At 41.7% G+C, this 25698-nt stretch overlaps 1 protein-coding gene across 1 annotated transcript; it reads right to left on the bottom strand.

The window, feature by feature from the left end:
- Positions 1–16640: 16640 nt before the first annotated feature.
- Positions 16641–24597, bottom strand: tent5bb (terminal nucleotidyltransferase 5Bb). Its single transcript, XM_035183396.2, has 2 exons — positions 24056–24597; positions 16641–18312 (listed from the first exon to the last, which is right to left on the bottom strand). The coding sequence occupies exons 1-2, from the start codon at positions 24209–24211 to the stop codon at positions 17287–17289; spliced, it is 1182 nt and encodes a 393-aa protein (XP_035039287.1). The 5' UTR covers positions 24212–24597; the 3' UTR covers positions 16641–17286.
- Between the last annotated feature and the right edge of the window lie 1101 nt (positions 24598–25698).

Genomic DNA, 25698 nt, shown 5'->3' with positions numbered 1-25698 from the left:
TGACTGATGAACATATTGTCCACAGGCCATTTCAGATGGAAAGTGATTTGCCCTGCCCTGGATGCTGGGTTCAGAGCAAAATAGTTATTTTCTGTTTTATTGTTGTTCACATTTTTCCCTACCCACAACAAGCTACCTGACTACCTGACAATGACTACCTGACTCAAAATGTGTTTCTATGATACGGCTTTCCTCCCAAGGTCTCGAAATGCAACTCGTTTCATATTATTCAGGAACAGACACAATATGTGGTCTAAACTCACAAGGGCTCGCCGTCCTTGCTCGGTGCAGGAGTTGGAAAGAAAGAGCTTGTCACTTTGTAACTTGAAGGGATTTAACTCTGCTCTCAGGGAGCGCATACCTTCACATACCAAGGCTGATTGGGCACTTTATCACCATATTGCATATACGTATTGAGGTCAGACACATATCACATGTGCAACGACTTATCTGCAAACTCAAACACAGACAAAATATCCATTCTCTCATATAGTTGAAAGGAATATTTGCTACACCATACACTGACTGTACAAAGATCACCTCCCTAAAATATATTGATTCACAGAATCATTATCCAGATTTGCACCAAATTTTATCTGTTCATATATATTAGCGCTCACATGCCATATTTGTCGACCTACATCATAAAGGGAAAATGCTGTGAAGTTCTGAAGCACTGAAGTGCAGCTAAAGTGCATTAAATCATATTATCAATTCATCTATTTTAGGTTCTTGACAAAGTCATGCAGGTGTCACCTTCCGCAACCAACATAAAAGATGAAGGCATATTTCAACCTGTGTGTGTGTGCATACGATAATGAGTGATTTATTTCCCTTGAATCGTGTTCCTCTCTGGCTCCACTTGAACGATTTTAAGACGGAAAATGAGTTTCAACAACAATCTTTTTATTTGACGTTTCTGTTTGGCTGAAGCGCTTGGGACAGGTGCTGAGAACACGGCACAGAAGTTATCAGCTCATCATGTATTGCTGAGAATGTTCTCAGAAGACACTGCCGGATCTTAAGGAGGAAGGGATGGGATTTCACCCTGGGGATCTCCTCTGGCATGTGTAGACACACAGAAAGCAGAATTTCACACAAGGCCGACAACAGCCCAGGAGCAACTGCTGAAGTGCTCGACTGTTAAATACTTGTTTTCTTGAGAGTGTTCACAAAGTTGTCCAGGAGATTATCACCTCTTCTAGAGCCTGTATTTGCCATAAAATGAATCTGACAGACCAAGTCGGGTTTTGAATACTGCACCGCTTTTCACTGTGACTTCTCCACTTGGCCCCTTGATGCCTGAATTTATCACAGTTTGAGTAAATGTTCCGTGAATCCTGCTCTTCAGTAACTTGCTGAAACTGGACTGTTGTTGTTTACTGACCTCGAAGGGATAATAATTCTTCTGGGACACAGTCACTCAACTGAAGGGAAACCCCTTTTCCGCCTGATATCTCTTATATCCCACATGTGTCTCCTGGGTGCTTGAAAAAAAGTACTGACTTATTTCTGCTATTCAACACCTGCACATTTACAATCCCTCCTCTTATGACTTTTGGAGTGTGTTTCATATCCTCCCTGACCCCTTCTGCTCCTATTACATTCACATTTTCGCAGTAGCCTTGAGTTGTTAAGTGGACACAAGTGGTCACGCACAGCGCCGGCTAAGATCAGATGAATTAGATCTGCAGGGTTGGCGAGGTCCCCACGCCTCGATGATCCTGCTTTTGCATATGCCAAAAGTGTTTAAGCAGTAAAAGATCACCCTGTCCTGTGTTCACCGAAGCAAAGGAAAATGATAATATGACGGATCATCACATCAGGTGCATAAATTTAACAGCCAATAATAAAAAAAATGTTTGACTGTATTTCTTGAAGATGAAATAGCAATTTAAAATCTTATTAAAAATAGAAATCATGGAAATAAACCTATCAGCACATGGGCATTTTTGCAGCCAATGGTTTTAACCTCTAAATGGATGTTTATTACCAACCCTGAGTTAAAGATGGACGTGCATCCCAATATATCTTTCTGTTTTTTCTTTTGTGAATGAGCCACTGGGGATGGGGGACTGGGTCAGGAAATACCGATGTGGAAGGCAGTGTCTATCCTCAGGATTCCTCTGGCTGGGAGGCCCTCTCCGACTGGCCCGGCTGGAATCTGCAGGAAAGAGGAAACAGGTCGGCTAATGCACCTAGTGATCCCTCTCATCAGACTGCTGCAACCTTTCAAAGGCTGGGAGGGGAAGAGGGAGAGAGAACCAAATACCATTTTTTCCCAGAGAGGAACTGGGGCTCAGCATTCCTGGCATTGCCACTGGACTCCAAACAATCCATACTCTATCCTGTGTGTGCTGGGAGAGTGAATGGCTGCAGTGTGTGAGACTCGCAGGCCCAGTTTTCCCTGCGAAGGAAGAGCAGCCAACTTCGCCGGCACACTCAGAGCCCCGCACCCGGTCCCTGCCTCCGTCCCCCAGCCGTTAAGCCAAACAGTGGGACGTCTGAGACGGCACTGTTGAACCACCGCACAGGCCAGACCGCTGCTGAAAACACACTCCAGAAAATAAACAGGCCGGGGCCCAAGAAGAGCAAATATTTGATCAATCTGAGAAAGGCGAAAAAGAGGATGAATGTGCAGAGGTGGAGGAGGGGGCAGGGGGAGAGTGGAGGAGGGAGGAAGGGATGGCTGGAGATTAAAGAGGCCGCCATTATATTCTTCACACTTTTTAAAGACGCAAAGCAAATTAAATGAGTGGGTCATTAAAGCAAGAGTGACATGAAACATAATGCAGTAAATAATGAGGCCAAAGCAAAAAATGTAACTAAACCTAATAGTAGTGAGACTTATGAAAATTTACCAGGCACTGAAAAAACCTGAAAGTCTCGGATTTGGAAGTTTGAACAAAATAAAACTGAAAAAAATCTTCACTCAAGATCCACTTACTAGCATATTCCAAGATATATCTGCATCCTATAGGACCATAAACACGACCTAAAGCTTATATAGACCTGAATGCATTATCTTTTGACAACCAATTAGGTTTGGGACATGATCTAGGATTTATTTAGATTAACCAATTATTCATCATTATATAAAGGACACAAGATACATTGTGTTACGAAATTGTCATGATTACAATATAAAAGTTAGCATTTTCTTATATCGGTACAGTGCACACTGGGTATTTATGACCCATTTAATCTTTTCTGTTTTGTTTTTAGCAAACTTTATAAAGTCTCCTGACTTCTGAAGAGATGTAATATTAATATTATGTTGACAATATGTATCATGTCAGAATCGTGGTGGAGGTCATTGTACAGAGTCAGTGTAACATTCTCACTCTGCTGGAGCACTGTCTGGCATCTTATTTAAACACCAGTCAAATCCTCCTCCTCCAAGGTCTTATTTAAATTCTTGACCATGAGCAGCAACAGGTACAACACAGCTGAGAATGACAGATTCATGATGTGCATGAGTTTGTGCAGCTGTAATAATCAGGTCAATCACGTGAGACAGAGATTATGACTCAGCTAATCTGAGTGACTCTCTGTGTGGGAGCTGACACAGAGGGTTGCAGTGTATGTTACACCTCCACATATTCACTGACCTGATTCTTCAGGCAGGTGACACGACCACTGAGTCTAACATCCACCTGGGACTGATGATGTTATAAAACAAGAACAATGTCTGTAAAGGAGAAAAAACGTACAGTGTACATAAGAATTAAGGACATGTCATCCCAGAAAAGGTCGGAGAAAGGAGCTGTGTCTCAATTCGGAGGCCTTGCATCCTTTGGAGGCTGCATTTTAAGGCGCGACAAGACTGTCCCAATTCAAAGGCTCCTCCAAATGCGGCCGACGTATGTTTTCTTCCACCCCAGAGCAACGGAGGCTAGAGTGGATACAACTTGTACTGTAAAGCAGTCTCAGCGGTCGCGAACACAGTAAATGTACCAGTCCGTTTATCTTGAAGAGGGCATGACTTGAAACAAGTACAAATTTGATCAAATTCGTTGCATTATTTCAACCAGTATTTGTTAATTGACTTAAACGTTTTACCTAACTTCATTTCCAACAATGACCTTTGGAATTGTGCTGTACTTAGCTGAGTACACATATCTCATACTGTGTATTTCAGTATAGTTTGTGTCATGATATTTAAATTAATAAGTTGACATGTTAGAAAATACTTTTCATGTCTGTGGAGTAGGGAGCGTGACCTAGATTAGCTTAGTGTGGACAGGAAGCAGGAGACAATGAGAGCCAGCCTAGCTTGGCCTAAAGTTTCCCTAACTTCTAAAATGTGGTGTCAGGTGAAGTTAAAAGCTGATACTATCTCTCGGTGAACAGAAGAAATATTCACTTTTTTTATGATTCCCAAAATGTCAATCGGGTCCTTTAATGCGATTGTCTTAAACTCAACATCCCTTACATTTTTTACATTAGTGGTCATTGTTAATTTTTATTCTGGAGAAAGTAATGTCAGATTTACTTTTAGTGTTGGTTTGCTAAAGACTATAGTGAGAGTCTGATTTTGGTACTTTGCTTATATGTCCAGACAATGTAGACGAGCAAATGTGAAGGTAGTGTTGATGTATTTCTGGCTTCAGAGAGCAGACAAATTTGTGCATATGAAAATGCCACAGTTATTACGACACTGTGTTTCTGAAAGCACAGTTGATTACATAATTCACTTTTTACCTTATGCTCAACACCAGCTGTAGGTTTTTTAAGGGTCAAGATGAGATACATGTGTTGGTTCCTCCAGGCAGGTTCAGAACCTGCAGAGGTTTAGATGGAAACAGAAGCAGGCCTGTCTTTCTCCACCTGAGCAGATCAGATGTCAGTCCCTGTTGCTTAAGTGAAGCCGCTGCCTTGTGGCTCATCCATCAACCTCCCCTGCTCCGCATGGACCCACTGCCTTTCATAAGGAAACATCAACACTGCTGTGAAATGTGGCCTCTCTTTGCGAGTCTTGATTTGCAGTGTGCGACTTTGGGAGATCCAGTTGAGGAGAAAATGAGGCCCAGTGCTAGCACGCAAGAGGTATATGCAGTATGCTTAAAGCCCCTGAAACGGTCTTATTTTAATACTGCCGCCTCTTTGTGACCTACAACAGCAAATGAGACAATCATGGAGAAAAATTGGCTTTTTCTATAAACTGTTCTCAATGTCTGTCACTGGGACGGAATAAGTCAGAGCAAGGATTTACGACAGCCAGGCTGGAGAAGAAACAGAAATGGGGGAAGCGAGCTGGGCTATGCACTAGGCTAAAGGCTAACCCGTACAGACCAGCTCTTTAATCCTCGCCAACTCCACGTTCCTTACGAACAAGATGGATGAGATCAGATTGAGAATTACCTCATCGCTATGCATCCTGCAAACAGTTGTGTGTTATGGTGTGGTTTGATATTCCAGCCAACTTTAAGCCCCTATACCTTGAGTGACTTGGTATTGTCTCAGGTGGGATGTTCCATTTGTCCACAAGAGCATGTATTCCTTGTACCTGTATAATTATTTTATACTCAATGGTTATGTTAAATCAGCTCTAATATTAATAGATAATTGTCTTTACTGACCAATGGGTTCATATTTTATGTCTTTATTCTTATATGAATATGTTGAGTATTTTCATCTTCGAATCTGTCCTTTCATCAGTGGGGTTAGGGTTAGGGCTAACAAAACATGACATTAACTCAAACAACTGACCTAACGAATGAGACGAAGGGGAGACATATAAGCTAGTTGATCACACCATTTGGAAATGACAGGAAGAAACAAAACAACCAAAACTTCATACAAAGAAACCCCACTCCCCCCATGCAGATGCGGCACTTGGTATTGGAAAATAACAAGTGATACTGATGTGAGAGTACGTCAATATATTAACCTGAATTGAATCCATGTGTGGTGAGGCCAAGTAAATGTATGCAGATGGGGAAGACCGGGATCGAACCGCCGACCTTCTTGTTCGAGGACGCAGTTGTGTGGCTATAGATATGGCCATCACAGGTTGGTTTGTATATCCACACTGCATTGGCACTCGTGTCACTGTGAATGAGGACTCCATAAGAACACACTTCTAACTTTTTTGTGATACGACCAGTTTGTGACTGAGCGGCATTCCTAAATATAGATTCTGACGCATGTGTGAGTCATGTTTAAACATTCAGAGCAGACATAAGGTCCTCATATTGAACACCAGACAAACCAAAGTGGAAGAAAGACATCAGTGTAAAAGCATCAGCAACAGCTGTTAGTTTCTGAATTGGGTTTTCCATGTTTTTGAGAAAAAGGCCTGTAGTCATGTTGCATTAAGATCAGGGAACTTCAGTTCATCTGTGAGGCAGCTTAAATGTTGGATTTTACTGTAGCACCAGTCACTACTTTGGTCATATTACTTTGTCTCATCTTACTATTGACCTTGCAGGAAATAATTCCTACAATCTCTGAAATGGTGTTGGCTCTACATCAAACTTGAGAATAATGGTGTATCTCATCCTTGCTTCCTTTCGTCTCATTTCTCCCTCATGTCCCTCACTTATAGGATGCGAGGAGAGAGGAGTCAGTCAGAAATGTTTGCATCTCAGTAATTAGAGATCTCGGTGACACCCCATTGTGGAGAGCTTCATACAGGAGACTGGGCTGCAGGAAAACTTCAAGTCTTTCAGCTATCAAAACACAATGTAATGATCACAGTGCAGCCATGACATCACCTCATTTCCTGACACACGCACAGAGGTTGGTTGAACACGTGCAAACAGTTATTTGAAGTGTCTTAGTTTAAAGTACCACTCAACATGACAATATCATGATACTCAAACATCTTGGACCAATGAACAGAAAGAAATGATATCCCATACAAAATGAAGACGAAACAACATGTAGTCATCCACATTATACAGGAGCAATCAAATCCTAATGACACTGCAGTAACAAATTAGTTGCAATGAAACTCTGTTGATGAGGATTAAATTATAAGGGGGAACCAAGCAGCATTATTTAATGTAGTAAACTGTTGAAAATCAGTTGAAAAATAAACCAAATAATATGACATGTGAGTCTATTTGGTGATTGATGTAATCGTGGTCGAAAGGGGGAATGGAGAGATGCTGAAGATCTGAATGAGATGAGTGGACTGAGCTCAACCAGGGCCCTGGATTAGAGTGTGGACCATCGGGACCTGAAGGGTGGGCCAGGTTCAGACAAAAAGTTGGTCAGTCAAGTTGGCTAGGATATCTAATTGATTTTGAACACTGCACGGGTCAGACACAAAAACAATGTCTGTCAGGTTTGGGTCGGACTCCAACAGAAAAATTGTGGCCTGCGCAGCTCTCTACATGGATATGGAGACTGGAGGTGAATGGGAGCAGGAGTGAATAGAGAGGGTGGTAGAGGTTTTGCTGTGAGGCCTCGACAACTATAGAAAAACCTTCCACTGGGAATCAGACAAGCTGCCTCTGCGTCCTCTCTATTATCTGTTTTAAAGACTTGTTTTTATAGAATTGCCTTTACCGAGATTTTGTTGAACTAACAATAAGCTTTATAATTACTAAATGACAAGGTAGAAAGTTACTTTTAGAGTTTTAGGTTACCTAATTGTTAACCTGAACTATCCTGACACCCTGATAACACAAACAATGTTATCTCAACATTGGTTAAGATGCTGCCCGTTTACTCACCTAGTTGCCACCACGCCCCACAGAGGCTTAAAGGGATAGTTCAACTAAAAATTCAAATTCACCACAATGCCAATGGAGTGGTGGGTGAAGTACTAGAGTCCACAAAACACTTTTGGAGTTTCAGGGGTAAACAGCGTTGCAGCCAAATCCAATACAATTGAAGTAACTGGTGACTCCTTCTTAAAATGTAAAAGATTACGCTGCTTCGAGGTGAATTTGAATTGAAATTTCAAACAATAATTTCCCAAATTGGGATCAATAAAGTACATCTATCTATCTATGACACCACAGGAGCAGTGTGGAGGCATTTTCTGTTTGTTTTCTGTTGTTTTTTTACGTTTGAAGAAGGAGTCACCAGTTACTTCAATAGCATTGGATTTGGCTTCAACACTGTTTACCCCTGAGACTCCTAAAGTGTTTTGTGGACTCAAACACTTAACCCACCCCTCCGTCAGCATAGTGGTGAGTAGATAAGGAGGGAATTTTCATTTTTCAGCGAACTATCTTTTTAAGTCCTCCAGGAGCTGCCACAGGTTTAATCCAACCCGGCCCGTTTTTCCGTGTCTTCTCCCAATTTCTCCCATTTTATGCCTCTTGTCCACTGTCCAATCAATAAAATAAAGTCGAAAAATGCCAATAGAATATCTTTAAAAAAAATATGGGGGCCATCAGTACTGTTGCACTTTAAGTTACTTTCACATTGGTTTTCTCTTTTCATAGCCGGAGTCAACATAAGGGTTCAGTCTCGGGTTCAGACTGGAAGTAATTTATGGTGGAGAGCAAACATTTTTGGGAACTTAATAGTGTATTTAGTATATTTCTGGCCTTAGAGTGCAGACAAACAGGTTTTGTGCTTATGAAAATGTCAGTTATGTGTTTCTGAAAGCACAGTTGATTACATAATTCACTGTTGACCTTATGATCAACACCAGCTGGAGTTTTTCTTTTCCTCTCTTTTAAATTTGCGGCTACATTTCTGGCTGTAGCAGACTGCATGAATCTACTGTGAGTGCATTAGAGTGTCATTGTATTTAAGTATTTAGGCTTGGGTTCCTGAAACACGTGAAGTTGATCATTTTCTGACAAGCAAATGCAGCTAACCAGGGGTGAGTCTGAGGATTATCTGAAACAGGAGGGCCAAGATGAGACTCACAGTTTCCTCCAGGCAGGTTCAGAACCCACAGAGGTTTAGATGGAAACAGAAGCAGGCCTGTCTTTCTCCACCTGAGCAGATCAGATGTCAGTCCCCTTCAGTGAAGCTGCTGCCTTGTGGCTCATCCATCAACCTCCCCTGCTCAGCATGGACCCACTGCCTCTCATAAGGAAACATTGCATGTCTCTGCGTGTCTTTATTTGCAGTGTGTGAGTTTGGGAAATCCAGTTGAGAAGAAAATGAGGCCTGATCCCAGCACACAGGAGGTATATGCAGTATGCTTAAAATAATAATAATTCAGACCTGATGTTTTATGAGTAGACTGGCTCGTTTTTTAACTTACATAACTTTCATCTGTATCCTGTGAACATTATTAAAACAGCTATAGTTTGTTTTTCTGCCCCAGAATCCTGCGACCTGTTGTATTCAATCATCTCTGATGTAACAGTCTCACCAGTAACTAAAGGTGTCACCAAATTAACCAGCACTGAAATCTTTTAGTGTGCCACTTTACATGGACATACACTGTACGATATGAGACAGAGTTTGGGCCCAATTGCTGATTGAATTTCAGCTTTGTCGTCCATCGTTTGTCAAGCAGTGTACAGGGGGGAGCAAGTATCAATAAAGACATTTCTGCCATGCTCTGCCATCTGGCCGAGTTGTTCCCAGGCCAGATGGGATGTATATTTCCTGCAGCAGGTTCTGGGTTTGCCTTGGGCTAGTATATTACTCCAAATAGTTTTTATATTGTTTTCCGCCTTACATTATAAGTGCTACTTATTACTTTACTAATGTTTCGTCTTGGCTGCCTTCTTGCAGCTGTTACGTTGCAAATTTCCCCACTGTGGGGCTAATAAAGGAATATCTTATCTTTTCTTAACTTATCTTATGTCAACACCTTTTTTCTTGCTGCACCAAAAATTACAGTCAACGTGAAACCAGGACATATGTGATACGTCATGTGTCATATATGGTCTGGTTTCCTCCTCCTCTTCCCATGACCGACCAGAGTCACTGCCTCTTTAAATGACACAATCAGTCAGGACAGCACCTTTTTTCCATTGTGTGCATTGTGAAAGCAAATTCATTTTTAATTCTTCTTTGACAATAGCTAGACCAATCTAGAAGGGCAACGTACAGTGTGAGCTTAAACTTGAGCTTTCAGATTTACAGTAAGTCAAACAAGCTCAGGTGTACGTGAACAGACGTGCAAGTCCAGTTTGTTTAAGAACATAAAAAACAACCCTGACCTTAGAAATAGCTCAACAATAGTTTGCTAGCTTTTTCCAGATTTCCCATCGTCTGTCAATCGCACCTCATCTTTTCTATCAGCAGCAGGATTCTTTTTTATTGTTTCACAGAGAGTATATTTCACAGGGTGGAAACTTTTTTTCAAATCCAAATCATTCCAAATCAAGCAAACACCCCACGAGGTATTCCCAATTTATTATCCCCAGTTTGCACACTCGTGGTTGTTTTGGACCAAAACAGGACTTCTTTTTTTTTGCCCCTTTGCCTAAACTAGCTGCTGTCTGCATATCGTTGGCTCTGGTTTAATCAGCAGACAACCAGATGTGCTAAGGCTGTTTTTTTGTTTAAGGCTGGAGGGGTTTCGTTAGGAATATGGTGTGGACCTCATGGGGAAGGATGGTATAGTCTGAGGGGCTCATATTATTATGTTACATTGTTATATAAGCCGTCTGAGGCCAGCTGTTTAACATGGTCCACTCTACAGTATTCGCCCAGCTGGGTGCCGTAAAGGTTTGGAGTGCTTGGTGGGTCATTAATCATTTGAGTGTATAGTCATTGGTTATTCAAGTGGAGAGCTGATGTGCTTGGCATTGAAATCCACTGCTATTGCTGATTTCTCTCTTGAAGCCAAAGTGAGCACCAGACAGTCAAAGCCATGAGATATCCGAGCTCCATTCACTTTGGGCTAAGAAGATCCATATGTCAGAGAGGCAGGGGCCTGACTTTTCCAGTTTGGCCTCTTTGTTTTCCCTTGGCCCAGCAGTGGAGAGGAGCCTCTTGCAGCGTTTAAAGGGGAACAAGCATCCCTCCCATCCTCCACACCCCTTGTTAACAGTCAGTGGCCCCATTTGCACAGTGCCCATTAATATTTATGAGAGGAGAGCTACTCGCTGGGGCCCAAGGGTGACAAACAGTATGACCTTTCAGAGGGCCAGTGTTTTCTGTGTGCTGCCAGGAAGCCCGGTCGGATAAGGGAAGAGTGAAACCCCGCCCATCTTCCTCTGAACCAAAATGAAAGCCGGCTGGAGTTTGGTCTGGGCAGATGTCGGTATGATACCGTTAGTTTTTAGATGTAGCTCTGGCGTCGGCTGCAGCAGCTGTGTGGGAGCGTGTGAGCATATATCATCCCCGATATTTAAAAAAAAGAAGGAAGAAAAAAACCAGTGCCATTTCAAGACATGACATTTCTATTTTGAAAATCTTTCCCAAAATTTGGTCCTGCTTTCACACAGTGTCTCTTTTTGTTTAGAGTCTACACCCTCCGTGGTCGGAGACTCTCTCTTCAAAAGTACAGTTCATTACTTTCAGTCTGGGAGTGACTCAACAGAACTTGCTGTTCAGCCCGTCTGTGCTCCAGCCCTTGTTTGTCATGAAAACACAGACCCAGACTTCTTTTCACTGCCTGTGATGTTGACTGTAAATTACAGGTTAGTCACTAATTTGTTCAAATAAAGCGGTGAGAGCATCGGATTTATCCAAGAACGTTTCTGTTCTGCTTGTTTTGGAAAAATAAATTCAGCTACTGACGAATTTACACAGCATGCATCAGTGAAGGAAAATTATGGCCTTCTTGACTTTGATCGATTCATCACCGAGACGGTCTTTATAGGGAGCTTTTCTTTTAATGTGTCTTCTTTTTTTTGTCCAGTCGATCTCAAAATAGAGTATAGTAAATAAAAATGTCAATCTGGTTTCTATTTTTACAGTTTTTGCAGGGAGACCTTTCTTTCTCTTAAAGTGAGAGTCTTCAGTTAACCTAACCTGCATGTTTCAGTCTGTAGCAAAGTCCCACATACATGTGGAGAAAATGCAAAGTGCATACACAAAGGCCCTGACTGGCTCCAACCTACAACCTTCTAGCTCTATACCAACTGTTATCATATAAAACCAAATTTTTTTATCACATCCATGGCTTGTATTTATTCTGTTATAACTATTTTTGTTTTGGATTTGAATGCCATTCACATGCTCAAGTGATTTACTGGAGACTATGCATGTTCTTGCCAGGGGGAAATTGACAGGACAGACAAGCTGGTGCATGCAACACGTTCTGAGAATGTGTGGGCATACACACATGTCAATCCAGAGGAGCATTTGGAAGAGGAAGCGTATTTGCATTAGTCTATAGCTCCATGATTTATAAAGCAGACATCAAACATTTCTCAGTTTCTCAATTCAGTTTCTTCGTCATGTTTTGTTGTTTCTGCTCCCTGTGTTGACAGTGAGTTTTGTATTATAAATAATTATTATTGTTTTAATTAGGATTGAGAAGAAAAGCATCTACAACCAAAATCTAAAGGATAACCGCATATGCGTTGAATGTGATACATTATTATCATCAATGAAATCTTTTAGATGTCAGTTGGTCCACCAGAAGAAATTTAGAACCATACGACAGCAAAATACATACTTCATGTAAATCTTTTTTTAAAAAGAAGCCCAGTTGATGATAGTCACACTCTCTATCCATATCACTGCAACATCCAAGGCAGTCCAGATGAAGGCCAGATTCAAATAAGGGCCCAAACTATTTATCGATTAGCCAATACGAGCATTTCACAATCATATTATTCACAGCGTTTACATTTGCCAATATGTGCTATATGAAAGCTTTTATTTTACAGAATAAACAGTTGAGAAAAGATGTGTATTTATGAATTTTTTTTAAATTTTAACGATAAAATGTCAATTCTCAGTTACATTTCTTTGTCATAAGGGTTTAATAACAGCATCTTAGGAATCATTGCCAAATTTTTCACATATATATTTTAATATATATATTGGCCGATAGATTGGTGATTGACGGGTTTTTTTCCCCCCTAAATGTTAGTAATGGTCGGGCTCTATTCCAGACATTGCTGCTCTGCTGTTGTATCCAAGGTCAAGGATAAACTCTCAACCTCAGACTCTTACTACTTAACATTTACTCCTGAATGAGTCATATTTTATCTCTCAATCAGTCCATGTGAGTAAAGAGGGAACGCATGCATTTCCGGAATTAAATACATTTTTCTTGCTTGTGGATTTTGATACTTTTCATGTAAATGTCATGAATTTTCACCTTTGACTGATAGAAGTTTCCCCAATAAACACGTACCTAACTAATTTAGTGGCTCAGAGAAATGCCTCAAAAGCCAAAGGTGAATACATAGTTTTTATTGCCTGCTGTATGGCACAGGCAAGCCCTTTGCATTTTAGGACAACAAATAAACATCACCATAGTGAAGCAGCTCTGAATATCCACAGATCCTCCAAATAGAAGTCTGTGATTTCCTGGGACCCTCTTGCTAACGACATGATGATGGATGGAACAGCGCCACCCAGTCCAGTAAAACAAGCTTTATGAGACTAAACTTGCACCACTTCCTTCATTCTTCAGCTGTAGAAGACTGAAATTAGTATCAATCTGATACAATCATGCTTGAATAAAAACAATTTTATTTGCTTTTGTTATATCTCAATCTTGGATTTTTGCACATATGGTTCTTTTATGGAACTTGGCAACAATAGAAACTGGGAAAACATAGTAACTTTGAAATAAAATGTCTTTTGATTTGTTGATTTCCTCCCTCATTAATTTTCACCCCTTTTCCTATGATAAATAATCATTTATCCTCCTCCTTCAGGCTTGCTCTTTAAAGTTCACTGCATTCATATGTGTTTGAAAAGATTCAGCCGCCCGTGTTGCATCTGAGAAATTTTGTTTTTCTTTCACAATCTCCCCAGGCGGCCAATATGCCCAGACAGGGAGCTGAGAGTTGACAATGGTGAACGGCTTGTTACACTGGAGACCACTCGCAGCTCCAAAACCCATCCTGACCCTTCCCATCATGCCCCAGGTGGTATCTCTCACCACCAAGGATGACGCTTCCATAATCTAATCAGACACGCAAACCTAACCCATCTCCAAACAAAGTGCACACTGGAGTTGTTAGACACAGATTACTCTTTGCAGCAGACTGACACAGAATGGTGGGATGAAATGATAACAGGACCTTTTCAGCTCCAGTGTTGGTGGTGGGAGTCAAACCCACAGTGGCCCACCCACGTAGACTGGAGAAGCCTGGGGTGAGGAGGCCAAGCTGTTGAGAGCTGGTGTGAACTGTGGAACAGTATGAACCACATTGCTTACCACAGTGTCATATTTATCTGTGGTATTTGTCCAGGAAAAACAAGTGGCTATCTTGCCTTAAGTCTATCGTGACTTCGAAAACACTTCAGCTACTATTAAAGAAACTGTGTTGGAACAGAAAAAAGAAATTGGCAAAAACCCTACATTACCTTTTAAAGTAAATTTTGACCATCTGACTTTGTCCATGATTAATTAATTAATATTTAATCTAAATACAAAACCAAAAGTCTACAGCCATGCGAGCCACTCTTTAGCTGCTTTCAGACATGCACTGAATTCCAGACATTTGGATATATATTATATATTTTGGGCTGCACGTGAGAATGCAAATGTCTGAGTCAATTGCACTGGATGTTTTGCAGAACTTTCCTGCCACCGGCTAGTAAAATATCCGGAAAATGTCAACGTGAGCCCTCACCATGAGTGAGTGAGCACGATGAAAGATCAAAAATAATACAAATATCCAAATGAAAAGGAGGTGCCATACACATAAAAGACTGAGACTGAGCTTTTGCTGCAAATAAAAACATCATTTCAGCAGAATTTATTTGTCATGTCCTGCCTCCTGCATGCTCTATCCAGACGCCTGTCCTCACCCATTTTGATCATTTTCCTGTTGTTGTGAATGCGTCTGACCCGGACAATCTCCTGCTGCGTTCTTCATATGTGAAAGGCAAAGACTGGAAAATTGGGCATGACAGTTTCCAGAGTTCATGTCTGAAAACAGCTTTAGAGTCTGTGAGGCACAGTAGCAACAGAGCTAAATACTACCTTCAGCTTCCTACTACGATCACACAATGACCATGTTAAAGTTGTGGTGTATAAAATGATGTAAAATATAATATTTAAAGCTAAGCACAAGTACAAAAGTACAACTGAGTTACTCTGTCATATTAGTATTGGATAAACGGAAGGTTGGGCCTTATTTTGGCACTTGATGACACATAGGGAGTCTCCGTAGAAAATTCTAATCCAGTCCAGTCAAAAATTGACCATACTGGTGGTTGTAGGTGAAAATTTTGCAGAATTTGAGTTTGGACATGTGGTGCAATCAAACGTAGTTTTTGTAAAATCGCTGCAGCAACAATCGCTTTGGACCAAACATTATTAAACATATTAAAGAAACCATAATATTACATTCTGTTAAATTCTGTGTGACATTTGTCCTTCATAACAGCTCTGGAATGTTGCTCTGGGTTGAAGCTACCACTGGGGACTCCAAGGTAATACCCAATATTTAAACCCAATAGCTGTTGAGACACTTCACAAAAAAAAAAAGGTTGCTAGTGTCAGAGGATAACAAAATTCAACAGGAGCGATCCAAATATACAAGACATCCATCCAGTAGTTGTTGAGTCAATCTGGACCAAAGATGTGATGCAAAAGAGCAACACACCAGCATTTCTGGTTGAAAATTAAAATTAGCAAATCAATCTTCACAACACAGTGCCAGATGCACCTCACAGCTCTCTTGTTGACTCTTGGGGTCTGGCCACCAGGCGCAGGAATCACTGGTTTGTTAAAGATAAGACAAGCTCCATCTCAGCTGCAGGAACTCTCCGGAGGTGTCCTAGGCTTCTTTAAATGTTTCTGTAGCAGTTAAGAGACAAGCCTGACAGCTAACCCTGGGAGGGAAATTCCCCTTGTCACATAAATATCTCGCCCCTTAATCACTCTGACTGACACTTTGCTTCCAAATTAATTCTTTAGAAAGAATTCAGTGAGTGCTCCAGTGTTCCAGCATTTGCTTTATGTTCACATGCTTTCCCTCACCATCAGAGGAAACAGCAAGCTGGTGTGTGTCCCGGCTACATGCTGCACTAAATCTCAAGGAATCGTCCCCCATGCAAAAGTAATTAGGATGAAATGTCTTGTGGGAGGAATGCTGCTCTAGGAGAGGATGAAATACTGAGCTGTTTGGATCATCCAGGAAGTGAAGTGCTGGAACAATTGCTGAAAAGCCAGCAGACCCATTTCACCACCTGGTCCTCAGCTGCCCCCTCGTAGCTCCACTCGGCCAAGACAAGCAACAGCAATCTCCCCTTTCTGAAATGAGGCCAAGGAAACCCCTCGTTGGATGCACAAGTGGACGGAAATGGCTAATGTATAGGGCTCAGACTATTTGGGGGGTGGGGGGGGGATGCACAGAGCTTAAACAAGTAAGTGTTTGTGTGAGGCCAGTCAGTGTTTGGCTGATGGAACACAGACAACACACTGTGGAGCTTTTGTGTGATTGAGGAAGATAGTGAAAGGTAGATAATGAAGAAGAGGTCTACAGAGACATAGAAACGCAGACAGTGAGATGGGGAGATGGAGAATGCATTCATGACGCACATCCCCAGAATAATTTAAAGTCAACTGGAGCATATGTCCTCCCCCTCCTTTGCAGAAAATAGAAAAAAAGACAACATCTTTATATTTTTTCATTTTTTTTAATGATTTAAAAACAAATACCTTGACCATTGATATATAAATTTACAGTAACCTGGATGAAAAAAGTTTCAAAAACAGTTCTTACATCGTAACTTCTATAAAGACATTTGTCAATTTCAGGCACTTGGAACCACATACAGTCTCTGTTTGTCATGCTACACAAGAAAAGTATTTCTTTGGTCCTTAACCTCTCTCATTCAGGTGAGCTGAAACCACAGACAGAACGAAAAACAGCTTTCTGGTTTCGTACCAAGTATTTACATTTTATTAAAGAAACAATACACGAACGTCCATCAGACCAGAAACAGAACTAGCAAAGTTCCTCTGTCACATATCAACCCTTCATTTGTCCATGCGTGTCCACACTGGTTATAAAATGCCAACAGAATAAGACTATAATTATAATGGCTCGAATGTGAATTCTTTACAGCAGTATTAATCAATATAACTTAGTGGAATGGTTTTGATATAAGATTTGGCAAAAAAAAAGAAACATTAATTCCTTTTTGTCCACACTGGGCCTTATAGCAAAAAGCCCGTTGCTACAGAGTTACCAAGCACAATAAGTGCTCAGCTTACATCAATGTAAAGTTAAAATGGAAATCTCTCCAGACACCATAAGTCACTTTTCAGCTGCAAGGCAACCACGTTTGATAAGAGTTACTGAATGTGGCCATGGGGGACTGAACTTGTGCTATATAGTAATTGCTGAAGTTGACGTCTCTGACATAGGGAGCTGGCTGGTAGTAGCAGGTGATGTTGGACAGAGCAGGGATAGCATTCTGTTCTGCCATTACACGCAGTGCCAGGGCGGAAATAAGGGCCAGCGTCTGTCTGCGCTCATGGCCCATCAGACACACAGTGCTCTCGTCCACCACTAGTCTCAGCGTCACCAGGTACGCATAGCGCTTGTTCTCCATGCCCGTAAAGTGGTTCTGCAGATAGCCCTCAAGTTTCCTCTGCTGCTCACATATGTCAGGGAAGTCAATGAAGAAGCGCGAGCACATGTAGCGCTGCATCTGTTTCATCTGCGTCTCAGAGGACGGCCGAAAGCCGCGCACCAGCAAGTGACAGTACTTGAGCAGCCCACCGCCTCTGATCTCTTCTGGGCTGCGGGTGGCGATAGTCTGGGAGCAAAGGTGACCCAGAGCCTCCTCAAAGTCTCCATACATGCTCTCCCCCTGCACTGTGGGGTGGAAGGTCTCAGACATGGCCGTCTCTGAGCAGCGGTCAAAGAGCAGCAATGAGTCCAGAGTGATCTGGAAGGAATCAACACTGAACTCAAACTGTCGTCTCAGGGAGTCTACAAACTTTAGCTCCACGTTCTTGCCGGTGTTGTTGGACAGTGAGATGAGGCTCCAACGGTCTGTGTCATTGCAAACTTTCACCAGTTTCTGCACATACGCCTCCTTCAGGGTGAGGGCTGTCATTCGGTCCCTGCTCACCCCTTCAGGCAAGAAGTCCACCAGGCAGTCTAGCACCACATCTTTCACCACCCGGAAGGTTTTGTCATCAGTTAGATTTAGGCCAAAGATCAGGTCCAGGTCTTTGTAGCCAAGACCATTGTCCGGGTGCAGCACATGGCTGGCTGCCGAGCCATTCAGCTTCACGTCCCGGACCTCCACGCCCCGCTCCTCCAGTCGAGCCCTGACCACCTGAAAGATACAGAGACAGAGAGGAAAAATTGAGTGATCTGTATCCACAAAAAAATGATAACAATCAGCAGAGTCTGACTCAGAAAACACAAGTTTGTACATGCAAAAAAGGAGCTGCTCTGCCCTATACAATAAAGAACCCGACATGCTGTCATGTGAAAATAAGGCAATTTTTAAAGTTTATTATAAAGTAAAAACCTTGATAGAATCATAAATCTTTAAAATATATATTTAATTGCAGGTTAATCGAGAATCGAAATGCAGGAAAGGCCAGTGGCAGATTCCTGAGGTATCTTTCATTATATTGTTGGAGGACACATATATAGCTTTAGCACAACAGGGAGAAGCTGTGGAGGGCAACATGTCAGCACCTGTCTGCTCCAGATTCACAAAGCAGTGAACTTTTCAACATATGGCCTATATTGAAAAAATGCGAGCCCATTGGTGTTGGACAAACACTCTTTGGAAAGCAAGAGGTTTTATCTGATTATTGGAACACACACACCAAGCATGCACTGCTGCGATGCCTGGGAAAACTGCTGAGCTACAGACAGCTGAGACGTTGCTTCACTCGAATGACACAGGGCGGAGAAAACAACTAAACAAGAAATCCAAAACACAGCTGTCCATTAGAAAACTCTCACAGCTTTCAGTCTATGTAGGCAACCCTCTATCCAGCCAGCCATGTTATCCTGCATATTAAACTTTTATAACTGTAATCTTAATCCAATAAATCTCTCGTCAATAAAGCTTCACTGTGTGACAGCTTCAAAGGATGGACATGTGCTAATCTGTAGTTTTTCTTGCATATTTTCTTATGAGTTTCAGAACCTAGGTACTTTATATGTTGTAATTATTTTTCCTCCCTTTGATCACACCTGCTGTCGTCTCTTCAGGGTCATCACTTTTGCGGCAAACTGTTTCAGCTCTGAGAGATTTCTTCCTATTTCAGGCCCTGGTGTTAAAGGAATGAGTCATATTTGCTTTGTTTCCAGTTTCCAATTGTTGCATCTGTGTCAAGTATGGAGCTGGACTTTAGCCTTTAGCCTGCGGCCTAGCTAAACACAGGGGAAACAATGTAACTAGCTCTTTTCAAAATATAATGATACATCAATAAATAAAACTATCGCTCACATTTATAAATGCTGTGTCTGGTTGTTTAAACTGCACAAAGAGATATTTGGATTTAGGGTTAGTTATGCGATACCTGTGAGTAATGCTGATATCCAGCAAACTGAATGTTAGCTAGAAATGCTACACATTAATAGTACCGGGTTAATAAAAACACATTTTCGTTAAAAAAAAGTTACAGAAAACAACTCGCCCTTACACACACTTAATTTTTGCTTTTATTTTGAGCTCCATGCTAGCTGCTTCCCTTAGCCTTCACTGTTAATACTATGCCTGACTAATACATATGGTTCTGTATACAGACATCTCAGGAGAAAATGTCACAGCCTTCCTTCAAAAAACAAATTTTACTTTAATACATATATTTATCTGCCAGTTTTCTGCCACCTAAACCCTGAGAGAGAATAGAAGACTTGAGAATATTAACAGCAAGCTATCCATATTGAACTGTGTAACAAAACTTAGTAAAGAAACCATATAACTACAAACTCCAATGGGCTAGAGTGAAAATACACAGAGCACTTGACGCATTGCAGAAAGGTTGAGTTGGTATTTTTTTCACTATCCAGCAAAGGGAAACCCGCAGCAGTATTGGCTCTGATCTCACACTTAAACAGTTGGTCCGAGTTAACAGCACGCCATAATCTGCCCGTCTGGGGGTCCTGAGAAAAGCGTATGGCGAAGCACAGCTCTAACAGCCCCACCATCCTTCAGCACTCATAAAGTAGGTTCGTACGTCTCCTACATGACAGACTGGCACCTGGTGAGTTGAGCGAGGGAGACACTTCCGCTGACGTCCGAGCAGAAAAACCTTGTAAAAAGAGCCGCAAACACACCAGACTGTCTGGTGTTGACAACGCCTTGGCGACACATAACAGTCTCTCCACTCTCCTGCCCCAGTCGCAATAGTTTCCTTGAGTACTTCATTTAAGCGGTGGCCAAAATGCGCTTTTATTATGGCCGCTTTAAATGACCGAGCCATTTACCAGTCCATAGTACCCTCGACGCTAATAAGAGCTCTGGGCATCACCCCTGTGCCAAGGAAATGGCGACAGCAAATGAGAAGTTACAAGCCCCTGACCTTCGCATCCACTCCAAAACTAACCCAGCCAGTCAGTTGTACAGTAGCTTGGCAGGCAGCGGGGGATGATGATGATTGCTTTTCCCCCTTCTTGAATTTCCTATGCAAGGGTGGTCATTTCACCCGAATGCTTAGACCAGAGTGAGTCACGAGCTGAAACGTGAAGCTGTTTCTCCTCTATGTGATGCACTGTGTGTTTTCAGTGAAGGATTTGTTTGTGTGCTTCAAGGGTTCACAGACCTTTTAATGTCCAGGATTGGATCCAAAGGACCCATTTGAGGATGCTGTAGAAGATTCACGGAGCTAGCCAAGAAAGATAAAACGGCTGAGAGTGAAAGCTATGGTAAGAGTAGTTATCCTTATATAGCCTGAAGCTGTGTCTGTGATTTACTAGTAAAATAAAGCTATTTCCAATCTTGCCATCTACCCCCTGCAACCAGCGCAAATCCATCCTCCTTCGTCGTTAAGTATAGCATTTTCAAAGGAAGATACCAAGTAAATGATTGGTTTTTGTTGTGATATTTAAAGAACAAATATAGACAGTGAACTCTCACTGAGCAGCATTATCCATTTTGGCATTAAAAGACAGTATTAAACAAAGGCACTCCAATTGAACTAAATCCAAATTAAGTGGTACCATCAGTGCTGTCCCCTGAGTTTTGATCCCTGAGAAGCACGATGACGTGCAAGAATCTGAACTGACAGCCAATGATTGGATGCGAACTGCCAAAGAAAAATCATTACCAAACAATCTAAACTGACTTCTTCCTACGTTACCCTCTCTGGGGACCACTGGAAGCATGTGGTGTCTTCATGTTGTTCAATCTCACAACAATAGTCTAGTGAGGAGTTAGTTTACAGTCTGGCAAGGGCCACAGTGGAGTCAGGCGACTGGTTTTCATTTACCACAGTGATACGTTGCCTGACCCACAAGCCCAGTGTTATTACAGGCACTAATCCACTACTCGCTTTCTGCTCCAAGTCACGACAACTCACTACCATGCAGGAAGGTGAAGTATTAATTCCGGTTAAAAAAGAAAAAAAAAACATGAAAGCACAACGGTGGGAGCAGGTAGAGTACAAAACACGAAAAAGAAAGATACCATGGGGTCCAAAATCTAAAATGGATTTCCCATTCAAGAACAGTGGTCTCAGACGATTAGACCCCATTGAATGTACTGTAGACACAACAATTGAGTTAAAATATGATTGTTTGCAGAGCTGGAATAAGAAACAACCCTCTTAGTGGCCAACAAAAACACACTGGCCCCCATACCTCCGCCCCAACACACAAACGAACAGAAATTACGTAAGACATGACACACTCATGAGTATCTGTGATTATCATCATGTCGTATAATGCTACCAAGTGCATAAACTACATAGGGCCTATGTAGGTATGAGCTGCTGAGGGGAAAATGTATGGCTCCCAATTATACTGACTATGGGTTGATGACTGCCAGCATCAAATAAAGTACAGAGTACAGAAGTGTCAGTAACAGTAAAAGTTTTCCTTCGCTGCTCCCATGGCTCACTCACAACCAGACCACGAACAGATGTTATTTAAATGTGGCCCCCAGACAAACCCACCACTGAGAGGGGCTCCTCTGACTCTCTGGGAGCGTGATCGTCTTACCCAATAGGTGATGACAGGACGGGCTGCGAAATCATCTCCATCTGTCTCAGGTAGACAGCTCTGTCTGGTGCCAAGGCTAAAAATACATGAACTATCAGGAGCAGACTGTTCTTCTTTGGGTGCATGTTTTAGCCCATTTACCATGAATCATAAATACCTCACATCACTGTCAACCATTTTCCAAAACATATCATAGTGGTTTTCATCTCTCAATGTGTTTTTCCTTCCTTCCTTCCTGGCAGCCACTGGTTTTCATTTGTGTCCATATGGTATGAAAATCAGAAACCTGAAACCTGCTCGACATATTCCATGACAGAGAACATGGCATCTAATTTTATTTTTCACAAATGAATTTTCAGACCTATACATACATGCGCATTTTGCTAATGAAATTGACAACAGCGTTGTTTTGGAAAGACTTGTAAGTGTAAAGTTAGTATATGTTATATGTAATAAATGTGCTATGACAGCACATAGGCAGTGCTTAGCATAGGCACTAGACAGAGCTGTAGCTGAGATAGGGGTTATTTGAATTACTAATGGCTAGCGTTATCTTAAACTGACACAATGGGATGCTATATAACCTGAAATTTGGTTGCTAAGGAAATTCTATCCCCCTCAAAAAGTTCTGAAACTCCTCCAATTGTTTCTTTTTTGTTTACACAAGGAATTAGCACGCTTTTTTTCCTGCTGATTTGCACATCGTCAGCAAATAACTTCATTCAAAAAATACTCTGAATGACTAAAATGTGTATCTTTGTACTCTGGGTCATGCTACATCCAACATGCTAACACACAAGCTATCAGGCAGGACAGATACTGGGGACAGACCCTGTGGCCTCTCATCAGCAGTGGGCTGGTTTTCCAAGAGCTGGCCTTTAAAAGCTCCTTAAAAAGTACTCTGGAAAGAAATAAAAAAGTTAGGGTGTCCCTGTTGTCTACCGGATTGTGTTGTGAAGGAAAGACGTTAGTGGGGATGCTCAGTGCAGATGGTTGGGCCCCCATGATTATAGAGGAACTTGAAATGTTACGTATGTGTGGGTGAGGGTCTTTCTTCCCCGCAGGAGCACCACGGGAAATATGAATCACTCAAGTGAACCACAGATTACAGGCAAATACATTCAAATATAATAACGTCAAGGAAAATTGCATCCCAGACCTTTTCCCCCTTAATGTTTCATTCCTAGTTAATACAGCTCAGTTATTATCTCTCCCTCATTTTTCACGAGAGCTGTGAAAAAAAAATGACTTAGAGCAAGAAGCATTAGTGAGCTAGTGGAAAACTGAAGTCACACTGTTAGATCATCCCCCACTCTTATGTCTGTGTTGAGATTAAGAGTGATCAAATGTCTTTCTTTAAGTGTGATCAACTCTGCCACAAAACCACCGAACAAATACAAGCAGCTGCAATCTATGGGATTCAGCGCAAGAAAAGTGAAACAAGCAAAGGTCATTTTTACATCATCGCTACAGCAACAAGTGAATTCACTTTTTTTTAAAGAAATCTGACATCCAGTGAAGAGTCTGTGACCCAATGCAGGGACATTATTTTTGGGACAGAACTTCAAATGTTATAGGAACTTTCAACAAGTTAGTGTCTGGTCCAACAAAAGGTAACATGACAGATAATGAATCCATGTTAGCTGATTTGTAACATGATTATTGGATATCTGAAAGACATAGGAGGGGGGTTGATGGGTTTCTTCAACCAAATCTCCTTATTGCAAAGACCTTCAAAACTTCCCTTTTTCTTCAAAAAAAACGAAAGAAAGAAAAGTACATTATTTGTTCATGTAGATTGTGATCCACGTTTTTATTCCCCTTCTCCATCACTAGTGTCATGCAGCCTCATGTCGAGCTAAACTCCGAGGAGCTGTGTGGATGGAGGGTCTCACCTGGACGATGTGCCGGGGCTGCACGGACAGCGTGGGGAAGTTTCCGCGGCCGTGGATCGGGACGCTCTCCCCCAGGATGGCGTCGAGACGCCGCACCTGATCCCAGGACAGCACGCTGACCCGCCGAACCTGCTCCGAGGCATCAACGGAGGACATGACGGCCGCACTGAACGGGACGTCCGGAGAATGTGATCGGGCTGTTCGGGCAACAATCCTCGTCTCTTCTCTCCCAGGTGATGTTGGTGAGTGGTGACCGTGGGTGAGGTGCGTAAAAGCGGATCGACGTTTCAGACGGCTCCAAAATGCGATGAAGTGATGGGAAAGTGTGATCGAGTGTCGCGCATGTCCACAACTGAAAGCCTGAGTCCTCCTCTCTGTCTCTGCCCGTGTGTCCCTCTGCGTGTCTCCACTGTCTCTGCTCAGGTTAGAGCCGCATCTGCGCTTTTTACCGAGCCGGGATTAACACGAGCCTCCCTATTGGCTGGACAGAGATTTATGAGGCTTCAGCATACAGAGGACTACAATCAGCCTACACACACACACACACACTCACACACTCACACACACACTCACACTCGCACACACACGCACACACACTTCCCATGCGTCAGACGCCAGGTTCAAGGACTGTAGGAAATATGATAATTACTAGTTAAGCGCAATTAAATTCTCTTGAACTCAGCACGCAAAGTTTTTAAGCAAGTAAGTATAAGTAAAGCGTGTCAAGTAAAACTACAAATAAAGAGACAAAAAGTTGAAGTAATCACTTCAACGTAAAAGTACCACACAAACTTTTCTATTTAACAAAAAGTAAGTAGGTACTTGCTTTAAAATATACTTGAAGTATTAAAAGTAAAAATACTACTATATAGCAATATACTAAGCAGTAAGCAGTATATTGTGTGTAAAACAAGAATAATACAGACTATTACATATTACTAAAGAATGATGGAGATGATGCTGCTGAAAACAATTTGCATTGTCATATTAATTCATGGTTGAGTTGAGAACATTGCAGATATGAGCTCGACACAGAAAATAATCAGCTAAAGTGACAGTACAGATAAATAATGTGAAGATGTAACACACACTTTTTTTCAAATGGCCAAAATGAGATGTTCTCTACACAAATAGAGCCTGTGTACTTGAATTTAACACGTGTTTGCTGATATAACTTGAAACTGGATTTGTATATTTGCATCATATAGAGGATGACACATAGCACCTTTGGTCCTAAACTGCAAATCACAAACATATCAAATCACCATGAAGAAAAACACAACATCAAATTACAATACAACCAAACAAAAAGCACAACAGCAAAACAAAAAACACAACAACATATCACAATGTACAAGGGCAAATAAGAAAACGCATTGGCAGACCTTGCCAAAATGTGTTTTATAATTTGTTGCTGTGTTTTTTGAATGGTTGTTGTGTTTTGTGATTTTTCCGTTGCGTGTTCCCATTTGTTGTTTCGATTTGCACTCCGGAACCACCACACTTTCACAATAAAAGGACGCCTTCGCAATACCAGAATAGATCAGTTGGACGAGCAGAGGCTAATTGGCTCAATAAAAATTGCCTAATGTTCAGGAACCATTTGTGGTCAGAACTGAGCTTTTGATCCACCCATGAAAATG

Source organism: Hippoglossus stenolepis, chromosome 17, assembly GCF_022539355.2.
Source record: "Hippoglossus stenolepis isolate QCI-W04-F060 chromosome 17, HSTE1.2, whole genome shotgun sequence".
In the NCBI taxonomy this organism is placed as follows: Eukaryota; Metazoa; Chordata; class Actinopteri; order Pleuronectiformes; family Pleuronectidae; genus Hippoglossus; species Hippoglossus stenolepis.
The sequence above is the reverse complement of the archived record's forward strand: the minus strand, read 5'-3'. Positions and strand labels throughout refer to the sequence as shown.